Below are 16,700 nucleotides of genomic sequence, written 5' to 3' on the forward strand. Positions count from 1 at the left end.
TTCAGAGGGGGATTTGGGGGGGTTCAGGGGGGATTTGGGGGGGATTTTGGGGGGGGTTTGGGGGTTCAGGGGGAGTTTGGGAGTTCAGAGGGGGAGTTTGGGGGGTTCAGGGAGGATTTTGGGGATCTAGGGGGGATTTTGAGGGGGTTTTGGGGGTCCAGGTGTGATTTCGGGTGTCCAGGTGTAATTTTGGGGGTTCAGGGTGTGTTTTTTGGGGGTTCAGAGGGGGATTTTGGGGGTTCAGGTGTGTTTTTGGGGGGTTTTTGGGGTTCCAGCTGTGTTTTTTGGGGTTGTTTTTGGGGGTTCAGAGAGGGATTTTGGGGGTTCCAGGTGTGTTTTTGGGGTTCCAGGTGTGTTTTTGGGATGTTTTCAGGGTTCCAGGTGTGATTTTGGGGTGGTTTTGGGGTTCCAGGTGTGTTTTTGGGGTGTTTCCAGGTGTGTTTTCGTGGTGATTTCAGGGTTCCAGGTGTGTTTTTTGGGGTGTTTTCGGGGTGTCCAGGTGTGATTTCAGGGTGTTTTCAGGGTTCCAGGTGTGTTTTCGGGGGTCCAGGTGTGATTTCGGGGTGTTTTCGGGGTTCCAGGTGTGATTTCAGGGTGTTTTCGGGGTGTCCAGGTGTGTTTTTTGGGGTGTTTTCGGGGTTCCAGGTGTGTTTTTTGGGTTCCAGGTGTGGTTTTGGGGTGTTTTTTGGGTTCCAGGTGTGATTTTGGGGTGTTTTCGGGTGTCCAGGTGTGATTTCAGGGTGTTTTTGGGGTTCCAGGTGTGTTTTTGGGGTTCCAGGTGTGATTTCGGGGTGTCCAGGTGTGTTTTCGGGGTCCCCCCTCACCTGCATGCACTGGAAGAGCAGGGTCATGATGTTGGACCTGGCCACCAGCTGCTCCACGTGGCCACCGAGCCCCTCGGCCAGGCCGCTCAGCAGGTCCAGGGCCACGATCATGAAATCCTTGTCGGGAGCCTCGAACTGCTCGGGGTGCTGGTTGTACATCTGGGGAGGGGGCTCTGTCAGCCGGAGACCCCAGACCCAAATCGGGGGGGGACCCCAGACCCACCCCAGACCCACCCCGAGGAGACCCCAGACCCACCCCAGACACCCCCAGAGCCACCCTGGAGACCCCAGAGCCACCACGGGGAGACCCCAGACCCACCATGGAGACCCCAGACCCAAACCGGGGGGACCCCAGAGCCACCCCAGACCCACCCTGGAGACCCCAGACCCACCCTGGGGAGACCCCAGAGCCACCCCGGGGAGACCCCAGAGCCACCCTGGAGACCCCAGAGCCAAACCGGGGGCGACCCCAGACCCACTCTGGACACCCCCAGACACCCCCAGACCCCTCCTGGACACCCCCCAGACCCCTCCTGGACACCCCCCAGACCCCTCCTGGACACCCCCAGACCCACCCAGACCCACCCCGGACACCCCCAGACCCCCCCCAGACCCACCCCAGACACCCCCAGACCCCTCCTGGACACCCCCAGATTCCCCCCAGACCCCTCCTGGACACCCCCAGACCCCTCCAGGACACCCCCAGACCCAACCTGGACACCCCCAGACCCCTCCTGGACACCCCCAGACCCACCCTGGACACTCCCAGACCCCTCCCAGACCCCCCCAGACCCACCCTGGACACCCCCAGACCCACCCCAGACCCTCCCAGACCCCCCCAGACCCCTCCTGGACACCCCCAGACCCACCCAGACCCCTCCTGGACACCCCCAGACCCTCCCAGACCCATTGCAGACCCCCCCCCAGACCCCTCTGGCCCCCCCCAGACCCCTCCCAGCCCCCCCGGACGCCCCCAGCCCCGTGCCAGGGGTCTGACCATGGCCTGGGCCAGCGTTTTCTGCACCAGGGTGACGCAGCGCTGGTACACCGGCTCGCAGTAGGGCAGGAAGCCGCTCTGCAGCGCCGTGGCCACCGACGACAGGCACTGCGGACAGCGGGGACACGGCTGGGGGGACACGGGGGGTGCGGGACCCCTCCCCAAAATACCGGGAACCTCCCCAGGACACCGGGAACCCCCCCAGGACACCGGGACCCCTCCCCAGGACACCGGGAACCCCCCCAGGACATTGAGACCTCTCCCCAGGACACCGGGAACCCCCTCAGGACATGGAGACCCCTCCCCAGGACACCGGGACCCCTCCCCAAAATACCGGGACCCCTCCCCAGGACATTGAGACCCCTCCCCAGGACACCGGGAACCCCCCCAGGACACGGAGACCCCTCCCCAGGACATTGAGACCCCTCCCCAGGACACTGGGAACCCCCCCCAGGACACGGAGACCCCTCCCCAAAATACTGGGAACCCTCACAAGGACACTGGGACCCGACACTGGGACCCCTCCCCAGAATACCGGGAACCCTCACAGGACACGGGACCCCTCCCCAGAATACCGGGAACACTCCCAGGACACCGGGACCTGACATGGAGACCCCTCCCCAGGACATGGGACCCCTCCCCAAAATACTGGGACCTGACACAGGGACCCCTCCCCAGGACATGGAGACCCCTCCCCAGGACACTGGGACCCCTCCCCACAGATGGGGACCCCTCCCCAGGCACCTCCAGCAGAGGGAACAGATCCTTGTCCTCGTCCTTGAGCTCGTTCCACTTCTGGATCAGCGGCGGCATCAACTTCTGGATGTACTCCTGGGGACAGACAGACGGACACTGGGGTCAGCAGGGGGGTCACAGCCTCAGGGGACAGACAGGGGGACAGACAGATAGATGGGGGTCACTGGGGGTGTGACAGCCTCAGGGGACAGACAGATGGACACTGGGGTCAGCAGGGGTGTGACAGCCTCAGGGGACAGAGAGGGACAGACAGGGGGTCACTGGGGTCAGCAGGGGGGTCACAGCCACAGGGGACAGACAGACGGACAGACAGGGGACAGCGGGGTCACCGGGGTGTGACAGCCTCAGGGGACAGACAGGGGACAGACGGGGGTCAGCGGGGGTGTGACAGGGGTGTGACAGCCTCAGAGGACAGACAGGGGACAGAGGGACAGGGGGGTCACCAGGGTGGGGACATCCCCAGGGGTTTGGGGACAAGGAGAGGGTTTGGGGACAGGGACAGGGTTTGGGGACAGGGGGACAGGGACAGGGTTTGGGGACAGGGACAGGGGACAGGGACAAGGAACAGGGACAGGAACAGGGGACAGGGAACAGGGACAGGGGACAGGGTTTGGGGACACCCCAGGGGGTTAGGGGACAGGGACAGGTGACAGGGTTTGGGGACACCCCAGGGGGTTTGGGGACAGGGGACAGGGGACAGGCGACAGGAACAGGGGACAGGGGCAGGGGACAGGGAACACGGACAGGGACAGGGGACAGGGACAGGGGGACAGGGACAGGGGACAGGGACAGGGGACAGGGACAGGGGGACAGGGACAGGGAACAGGGACAGGGGACAGGGACAGGGACAGGGGACAGGGACAGGGGAACACGGACAGGGACAGGGGAACAGGGACGGGGAACAGGGACAGGGGGACAGGGGGACAGGGACAGGGGACAGGGACAGGGGAACACGGACAGGGACAGGGGAACAGGGACAGGGGACAGGGACAGGGGAACAGGGACAGGGGGACAGGGGGACAGGGGGACAGGAACAGGGACAGGGGACAGGGAACAGGGACAGGGACAGGGCCGTGCCCCGATGCCCTCAGAGCACAGAGGATCCACATGGGGAGTTCGGGATTCGAATGTCTCTGGTCATCACTGGGCATGGGGACACCAGGGGACACTGGGGGGACATTGGGGGGCACTGGGTGACACCAAGGGACACCAGGGTGACACCGGGGTGACACCGAGGGACACCGGTGGGACACCGGGTGACACTGAAGGGACACTGAGGGACACCAGGTGACACCAGGTGACACTGGGTGACAGCGGGGTGACACCGGGGAACATGGGGTGACACCAGGGGGACACTGAAGGGACACTGAGGGACACCGGGTGGCAGCAGGTGACAGTGGGTGACACCAGGTGACAGTGGGTGACAGCGGGTGAGAGCGAGTGACAGCAGGTGACAGCGGGTGACACTGAAGTGACACTGAAGGGACAGTGGGTGACACCAGGTGACACCAGGTGACAGCGGGTGACACCAGGTGACAGCGGGTGACATGGGGTGACACTGAAGGGACAGCGGGTGACAGCAGGAGACACCAGGTGACAGCGGGTGACACTGAAGTGACACTGAAGGGACAGCGGGTGACAGCAGATGACACCAGGTGACACCAGGTGACGGTGACAGCGGGTGACAGCAGGTGACAGTGGGTGACAGCGGGTGACAGCAGGTGACACCAGGTGACAGCGGGTGATAGCGGGTGGCAGCAGGTGACAGCGGGTGACAGCAGTGACAGCAGGTGACACTGAAGGGACAGCAGATGACAGCAGGTGACAGCGGGTGACAGCGGGTGACAGTGGTGACAGCAGGTGACAGCGGGTGACACCAGGTGACAGCAAGTGACACCAGGTGACAGCAGGTGACAGCGGGTGATAGCGGGTGGCAGCAGGTGACAGCGGGTGACAGCAGGTGACACCGGGTGACAACAGGTGACAGCGGGTGACAGCGGGTGACAGCAGGTGACAGCAGGTGACAGCAGGTGACAGCGGGACGCACGGGCTGGTTGAGGTGGTGGCCCACGGAGTCGGCCAGGGTGCCGATGGCGTCGTACAGGATGAGCAGGTTCTTGTGCTGGTATTTGCCGAAGGCGAACACCAGCGTGTCCAGGATGAAGCTCAGGTACGGAACCAGCTCCGTGCACGCCTCCTCCTCCAGCGTGGCGAACGCGCTGAGGGAACCCAAAAACAACATCAGGGAACCCCAAAACCACGTTAGGGACCCCAAAAACCACGTCAGGGACCCCGAAAACGTCATCAGGGAACCAGCTCCGTGCACGCCTCCTCCTCCAGCGTGGCGAACGCGCTGAGGGAACCCCAAAAACATCGTCAGGGACCCCAAAAATGTCATCAGGGACCCCAAAAACATCATGGGACACCCCAAAAACATCATCAGGAACACCAAAACATCATCAGGGAACCAGCTCCGTGCACGCCTCCTCCTCCAGCGTGGCGAACGCGCTGAGGGAACCCCCAAACAACATCAGGGAACCCCAAAAATATCATCAGGGACACTGAAAACATCACAGGACACCCCAAAAACATCGTCAGGGACCCCAAAAACCATGTCAGGGACCCTGAAAACGTCGTCAGGGACACCAAAAACATCATGGGACACCCCAAAAACATCGTCAGAGACCCCAAAAATATCACAGGGGCCTTGAAAATGTCGTCAGGGACCCCGAAAACATCACAGGACACCCCAAAAACGTCATCAGGGACCCTGAAAACATCATCAGGGAACCCAGAAACATCATCAGGGACCCCCAAAATATCACGGGACACCCCGAAACATCATCAGGGACCCCAAAAACACCATCAGGGACCCCAAAAACATCATCAGGGACCCCCAAAACATCACGGGACACCCCAGAAACGTCATCAGGGACCCCAAAACACCATCAGGGACCCCCAAAACACCATCAGAGATCCCCAAAACACCATCAGGGACCCCAAAAACATCATCAGGGACCCCCAAAACACCATCAGGCACCCCCAAAACACCATCAGAGATCCCCCAAAACACCATCAGGGACTCCCAAAACACCATCAGGGACCCCAAAAACATCATCAGGGACCCCCAAAACACCATCAGGGACCCCAAAAACACCATCAGGGACCCCAAAAACATCATCAGGGACCCCCAAAACATCACGGGACACCCCAGAAACATCATCAGGGACCCCAAAACACCATCAGGGACCCCCAAAACACTGTCAGGGACCCCAAAACACCATCAGGGACCCCCAAAACACCGTCAGGGACCCCCAAAACACCATCAGAGACCCCCAAAGCCGTGGTGGGAGCCCCGGCGGGTCAGGCAGTACGAACACAAAACGTCCTCACATCGCTCAGAGGAACGGTGTCATCATCCCCGGGGGGCTCCCAAAACCATCAGGGGGTCCCCAAAACTCCCCCAAACCCCCCCAAAACCTCACAGGAACCCCCAAAACCCCCCCAAACCCCTCAAAAACCTCACAGGAACCGCCCAAAACCCCCCAAAACCTCTCATGACAGAACCCCAACACCCCCCAAATAGCCCCAAAAACCTCACAGGAACCTCACAGGAACCCCCCAAAATCTCACAGGAACCCCCCAAAACCCCTCAACTCCCCCCAAAAACCTTGCAGGAACCCCCAAAAACCTCACAGGACTCCCCCGAAATTAACAGGAACCCCCCAAAACCCCCTCAAAACGTCACAAAATCCCCCCAGAACCCCTCAACTCCCCCCAAAACCTCACAGGAACCCCCCCTGAAAACCTCTCAAAACCCCTCAAACCCCGCCAAAACCCCTCAAAGGCCCCCCAGAACCTCTCAAAACCCCCCAAAATTTCACAGGAACCCCCAAACCCCGCCAAAACCTCATAGGAAGCCCCTTCAAAACCTCTCAGAACTCCCCAAAGCCCCCCAAAACACCTCCAAAAACCCCACAAGACCTCACAGGAACCCCCAAAATTTCACAGGAACCCCCAAAACCTCACAAGAACCCCCCAAAACCTCCCAAAAACCTCCCATGAACTCCTAAAACCTCCCAAAAGCCCCTCAAGAATCCCCCAAAATTTCAGAGGAACTTCCCCCCAAACCTCTCAAACCCCCTCAAAGCCCCCAAACCCCCTCAAAACCTCACACGAGCCCCAAAAACCTCACAGGAATCCCCCCTCAAAACGTCTCAAAACCCCCCAAATACCCCGCAAAACCTCACAGGAACCACCAAAATCTCACAGGAACCCCCCCAAAACCTCACAGGAACCCCCAAAAACCACACAGGAACCCCCAAAACCCCCCCAAACCCCTCAAAAACCTCACAGGAACTGCCCAAAACCCCCCAAAACCTCTCATGACAGGACCCCAAAACCCCCCAAATACCCCCCAAAACCTCACAGGACCCTCACAGGAACCACCTAAAATCTCACAGGAACCCCCCAAAATCCCTCAACTCCCCCCAAAAACCTTGCAGGAACCCCCCCAAACCTCACAGGAAGCCCCCAAACCCCACAAAACCTCACAGGAAGCCCCTTCAAAACCTCTCAGAACTCCCCAAAGCCCCCCAAAACACCTCCAAAAACCCCACAAAACCTCACAGGAACCCCCAAAATTTCACAGGAACCCCCAAAACCTCACAAGAACCCCCCAAAACCTCCCCAAAACCCCCTCAAAACCTCACATGAACTCCTAAAACCTCCCAAAAGCCCCTCAAGAATCCCCCAAAATTTCACAGGAACCCCGCAGAACACCCCCAAAACCTCACAGGAACTCCCCAAATTTTCAGAGGACCCCCCAATCTCCCCCCCTCACCTGCAGGCCGCCTCCTGCACTCGTTTGTTCCCGTCCAGGATCCGCTGCAGCAGCTCCGTCATGAGGGGCTTCAGGTAAAGCTCGGGGGGCTGCGCCACCACCCAGTGAGCGTAACGGCTGAGAGTCCAACACGCGATGGAGCGAACCAGCGCCTTGCGGTCCGCCAGGCACCGGATCAGGTGCGGGATCAGCTCCGGCAGGTACGGAACCATCCCCTGCATGCAGCCTGGAACCGGGAATGGACCGGGAATGAACGGGAATGAACCAGGAATGAACCGGGAATGAACGGGAATGAATGAACAGGAATGAATGAATGAACCAGCGCCTTGCGGTCCGCCAGGCACCGGATCAGGTGCGGGATCAGCTCCGGCAGGTACGGAACCATCCCCTGCATGCAGCCTGGAACCGGGAACGGACTGGGAATGAATGGGAATGAACGGGAATGAACCGGGAATGAACGGGAATGAACCGGGAATGAATGAATGAACCAGCGCCTTGCGGTCCCCCAGGCACCGGATCAGGTGCGGGATCAGCTCCAGCAGGTACGGAACCATCCCCTGCATGCAGCCTGGAACCGGGAACGGACCGGGAATGAACGGGAATGAACCGGGAATGAACGGGAATGAATGAATGAACGGGAATGAACGGGAATGAATGAACAGGAATGAATGAATGAACCAGCGCCTTGCGGTCCGCCAGGCACCGGATCAGGTGCGGGATCAGCTCCGGCAGGTACGGAACCATCCCCTGCATGCAGCCTGGAACCGGGAACGGACCGGGAATGAACGGGAATGAACGGGAATGAACCGGGAATGAATGAACAGGAATGAATGAATGAACCAGCGCCTTGCGGTCCACCAGGCACCGGATCAGGTGCGGGATCAGCTCCGGCAGGTACGGAACCATCCCCTGCATGCAGCCTGGAACCGGTAACGGACCGGGAATGAACGGGAATGAACGGGAATGAACCGGGAATGAACGGGAATGAATGAATGAACGGGAATGAATGAACAGGAATGAATGAATGAACCAGCGCCTTGCGGTCCACCAGGCACCGGATCAGGTGCGGGATCAGCTCCGGCAGGTACGGAACCATCCCCTGCATGCAGCCTGGAACCGGGAATGGACCGGGAATGAACGGGAATGAACCGGGAATGGACCGGAATGAATGAACGGGAATGAATGAATGGGATTGAATGAACGGGAATGAATGAACGGGAATGAACGGGAATGAATGAACGGGAATGAATGAATGAACCAGCGCCTTGCGGTCCACCAGGCACTGGATCAGGTGCGGGATCAGCTCCGGGAGATACGGAACCATCCCCTGCATGCAGCCTGGAACCGGGAATGGACCGGGAATGAACCGGAATGAACGGGAATGAACGGGAATGAATGAACGGGAATGAACTGGAATGAACGGGAATGAACCGGAATGAACGGGAATGAATCAGAATGAACGGGAATGAATGAATGAACCAGCGCCTTGCGGTCCGCCAGGCACCGGATCAGGTGTGGGATCAGCTCCGGCAGGTACGGAACCATCCCCTGCATGGAGCCTGGAACCGGGAACGGACCGGGAATGAACCGGAATGAACGGGAATGAACGGGAATGAACGGGAATGAATGAACGGGAATGAACTGGAATGAACGGGAATGAACCGGAATGAACGGGAATGAACGGGAATGGACCGGGAATGAATGAATGAACCAGCGCCTTGCGGTCCACCAGGCACTGGATCAGGTGCGGGATCAGCTCCGGGAGATACGGAACCATCCCCTGCATGCAGCCTGGAACCGGGAATGGACCGGGAATGAACCGGAATGAACGGGAATGAACGGGAATGAATGAACGGGAATGAACTGGAATGAACGGGAATGAACCGGAATGAACGGGAATGAATCAGAATGAACGGGAATGAATGAATGAACCAGCGCCTTGCGGTCCGCCAGGCACCGGATCAGGTGTGGGATCAGCTCCGGCAGGTACGGAACCATCCCCTGCATGGAGCCTGGAACCGGGAACGGACCGGGAATGAACGGGAATGAACCGGAATGAATGGGAATGAACCGGGAATGAATGGGAATGAACCAGAAATGGACCGGGAATGAACCGGGAATGAACGGGAATGAACCGGAATGAACCAGAATGAATGGGAATGAACTGCGAATGAACGGGAATGAATGAACGGGAATGAATGAACGGGAATGAACCGAGAACGAACGGGAATGAATGAACGGGAATGAACGAACGGGAATGAACAGGAATGAATGAACGGGAATGAATGAGCCGGGAATGAATGAACTGGAATGAACGGGGCCATTTCTGGCGTCCCCAGGGCTGTTTTTGGCTCCCCAGGGCCCTTTTTGGTGTCCCTGAGGCCATTCTTGGTGTCCCTGGGGCCATTTTTGGGGTCCCCAGAGCCGTTTTTGGGGTCCCAGGTGCCATTTCTGGGGTCCCAGGGGCCATTTTTGGGTCCCTGGGGCCATTTCTGGTGTCCCCAGGGCCGTTTTTGGTGTCCCTGAGGCCATTTTTGGGGTCCCCAGGGCCGTTTTTGGGGTCCCCAGGGCTGTTTCTGGTGTCCCACGGCCGTTTTTGGTGTCCCCGGGGCCATTTCTGGGGTCCCTGGGGCCATTTTTGGTGTCCCTGGGGCCGTTTTTGGGGTCCCCAGGGCTGTTTTTGGGGTCCTCCGTGCCCACCTTCAGCGATGGCCCCCAGCACGAGGATCCCCGACTCCTTGACCACCCACTCGAGGTGGAAGAGCAGCTCCTTGAGCAGGGGCAGCAGGTGGGGCAGCAGCTCCTCCCGGAACACGTTGGCCAGAACGTCCAGAGCCGCTGCCGAGCACTTCCCTGCGCCGGCAACGGGCTCAGACCCCCAAACCCGCACCCCAAATCAATGGGGGGACCCCAAACCCACACCCCAAATCCATGGGGGAACCCCAAACCCACACCCCAAATCAATGGGGGGACCCCAAACCCACACCCCAAACCGACACCCCAAATCCATGGGGGGACCCCAAATCCACACCCCAAATCCATGGGGGGACCCCAAACCCACACCCCAAATCCATGGGGGGACCCCAAACCCACACCCAAAATCCCTGGGGGAGCCCAAATCCACAGACCCCAAATCCCCAGGGACCCCCCAACCCCTGCCCAGACCCTCAAGGGCACCCCCAAGCCCAGAGACCCCAGATCCCCAGGGACCCCCAAACCCCCCCCAGGGACCCCCCCCCAAATCCCCCTCAGACCCCTGCCCAAACCCCCCCAAACCCCCCCGGGGACCCCCCCAAACCCCCTGGGACCTCCCCAGATCCACAGGGACCCCCTAAAACCCACAGACCCCAAACCCCCAGATGCCCTCAAAACCCCCCAGGACCCCCCAAACCCCCCCAGGGATGCCCAAAGCCCCCCAGGGACCCCCCAAACCCCCCAAAGACCCCCCCAGGACCCCCCAAACCCCCCCAGGGATGCCCAAAGCCCCCCAGGGTCCCCCCCAAACCCCCCCAGGGACCCCCCCGGTGTCCATACGCAGGTTCCAGTCGGACAAGGTGTCATCGTCATCCTCGTCGTCCCCGTCGCCGTCGCCGTCGCCCCCGCGCTGCTCCTCGTGCGCCAGCGTCACCGTGCGCGACTTGTGGAAGCGCGGTTTGATGTCCTGCTCGCTGTCTGGCACCGCCTCGTCCTCCTCCACGTCACCCTGAGCGCGTCGCCACACGGCGGGGTTATATCGCGATATGGCGGGGTTATATCACGATATGGCGGGGTTATATTGCGATATGGTGGGGTTATATCGCAATATGGTGGGGTTATATCGCGATATGGCGGTGTTATATCGCAATATGGCGGGGTTGTATCACGACACGGCGGGGTTATATCACAATATGGTGGGGTTATATCACGATACGGTGCTGTTGTATCGTGACAGGGCACTGGGATCAGACAGTACGAACACAAGTGACCATCACGGGGATCAGCTCAGAGCTGTCATCATCTCCAGCCACACCAGTGTCCCCAGTATCCCCAGCCCAGCCCCCCAGTCCCCCCAGTATCCCCAGTCCAGCCCCCCAGTATCCCCAGTCCAGCCCCCCAGTGCCCCCAGTATCCCCAGTCCAGGCCCCCAGTGCCCCCAGTATCCCCAGTCCAGCCCCCCAGTGCCCCCAGTATCCCCAGTCCAGCCCCCAGTATCCCCAGTCCAGCCCCCAGTATCCCCAGTCCAGCCCCCCAGTCCCCCCAGTATCCCCAGTCCAGGCCCCCAGTGCCCCCAGTATCCCCAGTATCCCCAGTCCAGCCCCTCAGTGCCCCCAGTCCAGCCCCTCAGTGCCCCCAGTATCCCCAGTCCAGCCCCCCAGTATCCCCGGTCCCCCCAGTGCGCACCTTGAGCAGGATGATGTCGATCTCCGAGTACCTCATGCCATGGACCAGGATCGGGATCAGCCTGGAAGCGGGAGCAGGGGATGGGGGATGGGGGATTGGGGGGATTGGGGGGAATTGGGGGGGGATTGGGGGGAATTGGGGGGGAATTGGGGGGATTGGGGGGGAATTGGGGGGATTTGGGGGGATTGGGGGGGATTTGGGGAGGAATTTGGGGGGATTTGGGGGGATTGGGGAGGATTTGGGGGGGATTGGGGGGGATTTGGGGGGAATTTGAGGAGGAATTGGAGGGATTTGGGGGGATTTGGGGAGGAATTTGGGGGGATTTGGGGGGATTGGGGGGGAATTGGGGGGATTTGGGGGGAATTGGGGGGATTTGGGATGGATTTTGGGGGATTTGGGGTGAATTTGGAGAATTTGCAGGGATTTGGGGGGAATTTGGGGAGAATTTGAGGGGTTTGGGGGGAATTTGGGGGGGATTTGGGGGGATTTGGGATGGATTTTGGGGGGATTTGGGGTGAATTTGGGGGATTTGGGGGGATTTCAGGTGAATTTGGGGGTTCAGGATGGATTTTGGGTTGAGTTTTGGGGTGAATTTGGGGTGTTTGGGGTCACTCACTGCATCAGGGGGTTCAGGACAGGTTCAGGATGGATTTTGGGGTGAATTTTGGGGTGAATTTGGGGTGTTTGGGGTCACTCACTGCACCAGGGGGTTCAGGACAGGTTCAGGATGGATTTTGGGGTGAATTTTGGGGTGAATTTGGGGTGTTTGGGGTCACTCACTGCACCAGGGTGTTCAGGACAGGTTCCGGATGGATTTTGGGGTGAATTTGGGGTGTTTGGGGTCACTCACTGCACCAGGTGTGCCATCAGTCGGACAGGGGGTTCGGGATGGATTTAGGGGTGAATTTGGGGTGAATTTGGGGTGTTCGGGGTCACTCACTGCACCAGGTGTGCCGTCAGTCGGACAGGGGGTTCGGGATGGATTTTCGGGTGAATTTGGGGTGAATTTGGGGTGTTTGGGGTCACTCACTGCACCAGGTGTGCCGTCAGCACGTCCTTGCAGATCGGCTGTTCCGCCAGCGTCAGCCAGAACTCGCAGGCCTCGAGCGCCACGTTCTCGTCGCTGTCCTGCGTCCTCTGCAGCATGTACTGCCGGGAGGGGACAGGTGAGCTCACCTGGGCACAGGTGACACGCGAAACACACCCCAGACACCTCGCCTGGGCACAGGTGACAAGCGAAATACACCCCAGACACCTCACCTGGGCACAGGTGACACCCAAAATACAGCCCGGACACCTCACCTGGGCACAGGTGACACCCGAAATACACCCCGGACACCTCACCTGGGCACAGATAACCCTAAACTGTGCCCCAAACCTCTCACCAGGGCACAGGTGACACCTGAAACACACCCCGGACGCCTCACCTGGGCACAGGTGACACCCAAAATACAGCCCGGACACCTCACCTGGGCACAGGTGACACCCGAAATACAGCCCGGACACCTCACCTGGGCACAGGTGACACCCGAAACACACCCCGGACACCTCACCTGGGCACAGGTGACACCCGAAATACACCCCGGACACCTCACCTGGGCACAGGTGACATCTGAAATACACCCCGGACACCTCACCTGGGCACAGGTGACACCTGAACCACACCCCAAACTGCTCACCTGGGCACAGGTGACACCCAAAATACAGCCCGGACACCTCACCTGGGCACAGGTGACACCTAAAGTACACCCCAAACTGCTCACCTGGGCACAGGTGACACCTGAACCACACCCCAAACTGCTCACCTGGGCACAGGTGACACCTGAACCACACCCCAAACTGCTCACCTGGGCACAGGTGACACCCGAAACACACCCCGGACACCTCACCTGGGCACAGGTGACACCCGAAATACAGCCCGGACACCTCACCTGGGCACAGGTGACACCCGAAACACACCCCGGACACCTCACCTGGGCACAGGTGACACCCGAAATACACCCCGGACACCTCACCTGGGCACAGGTGACACCCGAAATACACCCCGGACACCTCACCTGGGCACAGGTGACACCTGAACCACACCCCAAACTGCTCACCTGGGCACAGGTGACACCTGGACCACACCCCAAACTGCTCACCTGGGCACAGGTGACATCTGAAACACACCCCAGACTGCTCACCTGGGCACAGGTGACACCTGAACCACACCCCAAACTGCTCACCTGGGCACAGGTGACACCCCAGACACCTCTCCTGGGCACAGGTGACACCTGGACCACACCCCAGACACCTCACCTGGGCACAGGTGACACCTAAAGTACACCTCAAACCCCTCACCTGGGCACAGGTGACCCCTGGACCGTGCCCCAGACACCTCACCTGGGCACAGGTGACCCCAAACTGTGCCCCAGACCCCTCAGCTGAGTACAGGTAACCCCCCAGACTCACCTGGCTGGTACAGGCACAGGTACAGGTGACCCCAGACTCACCTGGATAATGCTGTACAGGTACAGGTGACAACCCCCAGTCCCTCACCTGTACCCAGGTAACCCCCAGACTCACCTGGATGGTACAGGTACAGGTACAGGTATAGGTACAGGTAACCCCCAGACTCACCTGGCTGGTACAGGTACAGGTAACCCCCAGACTCACCTGGCTGGTACAGGTACAGGTACTGGTATAGGTACAGGTAACCCCCAGACTCACCTGGCTGGTACAGGTACAGGTACGGTATAGGTACAGGTAACCCCCAGACTCACCTGGCTGGTACAGGTACAGGTACAGGTATAGGTACAGGTAACCCCCAGACTCACCTGGCTGGTACAGGTACAGGTACGGTATAGGTACAGGTAACCCCCAGACTCACCTGGCTGGTACAGGTACAGGTATAGGTACAGGTAACCCCCAGACTCACCTGGCTGGTACAGGTACAGGTACGGTATAGGTACAGGTAACCCCCAGACTCACCTGGCTGGTACAGGTACAGGTACTGGTATAGGTACAGGTAACCCCCAGACTCACCTGGCTGGTACAGGTACAGGTACTGGTATAGGTACAGGTAGCCCCCAGACTCACCTGGCTGGTACAGGTACAGGTATGGGTATAGGTACAGGTAACCCCCAGACTCACCTGGCTGGTACAGGTACAGGTACAGTATAGGTACAGGTAACCCCCAGACTCACCTGGCTGGTACAGGTACAGGTACTGGTATAGGTACAGGTAACCCCCAGACTCACCTGGCTGGTACAGGTACAGGTACTGGTATAGGTACAGGTAGCCCCCAGACTCACCTGGCTGGTACAGGTACAGGTATGGGTATAGGTACAGGTAACCCCCAGACTCACCTGGCTGGTACAGGTACAGGTACGAGTATAGCTACAGGTAACCCCCAGACTCACCTGGCTGGTACAGGTACAGGCACAGGTACAGATACAGGTACAAACTCACCTGGATGATGCTGTACAGGTATAGGTGACTCACCTGGCTGATACAGGTACAGTCACAGGTACAGGTGACTCACCTGTATGATGCTGTACTGTGACCCCAGACTCACCTGTGCCCAGGTAACCCCCAGACTCCCCTGGCTGGTACAGGTACAGACTTACTTTGATGATGCTCTACAGGTACAGGTACAGGTGACACCAGATTCACCTGGCTGATCCTGGTACACGTACAGGTACAGTCACAGGTAACTCACCTGGATGATGCTGTACACGTGTGGGATCAGGCGGTCGATACAGGTACAGTCACAGGTACAATCACAGGTACAGTCACAGGTAACTCACCTGCATGATGCTGTACATGTGGGGGATCAGGCGGTCGATACAGGTACAGATACAGGTACAGGTAACCCCCAGACTGACTCACCTGGCTGATACAGGTACAGGTACACTCACAGGTAACTCACCTGGATGGTGCTGTACATGTGGGGGATCAGGCGGTCGATACAGGTACAGGTACACTCACAGGTAACTCACCTGGATGATGCTGTACATGTGGGGGATCAGGCGGTCGATACAGGTACAGGTACACTCACAGGTAACTCACCTGCATGATGCTGTACACGTGTGGGATCAGGCGGTCGATACAGGTACAGGTACACTCACAGGTAACTCACCTGGATGATGCTGTACATGTGGGGGATCAGGCAGTCAATACAGATACAGGTACACTCACAGGTACAGTTAACGACTCACCTGTATAATGCTGTACATGTGGGGGATCAGGCGGTCGATCCGCACCTCCAGCAGCATCACCAGGGCCCTGCAGACGTTCTTGCGAACCTCGGGGTCCTCGTCCACCGCCAGCGCAAACAGGTGCTGGGGAGGGGCTCAGGTGAGTGCCTGGGACCCCCAGAGACCCCCTGGGACCCCCCAGAGACCCCCCCAGGTGCTGGGGAGGGGCTCAGGTGAGACCCAGGGACCCCCCGGGACCCCCAGAGACCCCCTGGGACCCCCCAGAGACCACCCAGGTGCTGCGGAGGGGCTCAGGTGAGACCCAGGGACCCCCAGAGACCCCCTGGGATCCCCCAGGTGCTGGGAAGCGGCTCAGGTGAGTGCCCTGGACCCCCAGAGACCCCCTGAGACCCCCCAGGTGCTGGGGAGGGGCTCAGGTGAGTGACCAGAGACCCCCTGGGACCCCCAGAGACACCAGAGGTGCTGGGGAGGGGCTCAGGTGAGTGACCAGAGACCCCCTGGGACACCCAGGGACCCCCTGGGACACCCAGAGACCCCCCAGGTGCTGGGGAAGGGGCTCAGGTGAGTGCCTGGGACCCCCAGAGCTCCCCCAGGGACCCCCCAGAACCCCCCAAGGACCCCCAGGACCTCCCAGGTGAGCCCCAGGGAACCCCAGAGCCCCCCAGGTGAGCCCCAGGGACCCCCCCAGAACTCCCCAGGAC

General features: G+C 59.8%; 1 protein-coding gene across 1 annotated transcript in view; it reads right to left on the bottom strand.

Annotated features, from left to right (window-relative positions):
* The window catches only part of TNPO2 (transportin 2), a 33,024-nt gene that overhangs the window by 5,271 nt on the left and 11,053 nt on the right, over nt 1-16,700 (bottom strand). The window contains exons 8-17 of the mRNA XM_086871298.1: nt 16,000-16,122; nt 12,831-12,949; nt 11,801-11,861; nt 10,955-11,123; nt 10,121-10,273; nt 7,421-7,646; nt 4,625-4,796; nt 2,566-2,652; nt 1,822-1,929; nt 825-983 (exon numbers count right to left, since the gene is read on the bottom strand). Of these exons, the coding sequence (XP_086727424.1) occupies nt 825-983; nt 1,822-1,929; nt 2,566-2,652; nt 4,625-4,796; nt 7,421-7,646; nt 10,121-10,273; nt 10,955-11,123; nt 11,801-11,861; nt 12,831-12,949; nt 16,000-16,122 (1,377 nt within the window). The remainder of the gene's footprint in view (nt 1-824; nt 984-1,821; nt 1,930-2,565; nt 2,653-4,624; nt 4,797-7,420; nt 7,647-10,120; nt 10,274-10,954; nt 11,124-11,800; nt 11,862-12,830; nt 12,950-15,999; nt 16,123-16,700) is intronic.

This window comes from Cyanistes caeruleus, chromosome 35 (assembly GCF_971803275.1).
Source record: "Cyanistes caeruleus chromosome 35, bCyaCae1.hap1.1, whole genome shotgun sequence".
In the NCBI taxonomy this organism is placed as follows: Eukaryota; Metazoa; Chordata; class Aves; order Passeriformes; family Paridae; genus Cyanistes; species Cyanistes caeruleus.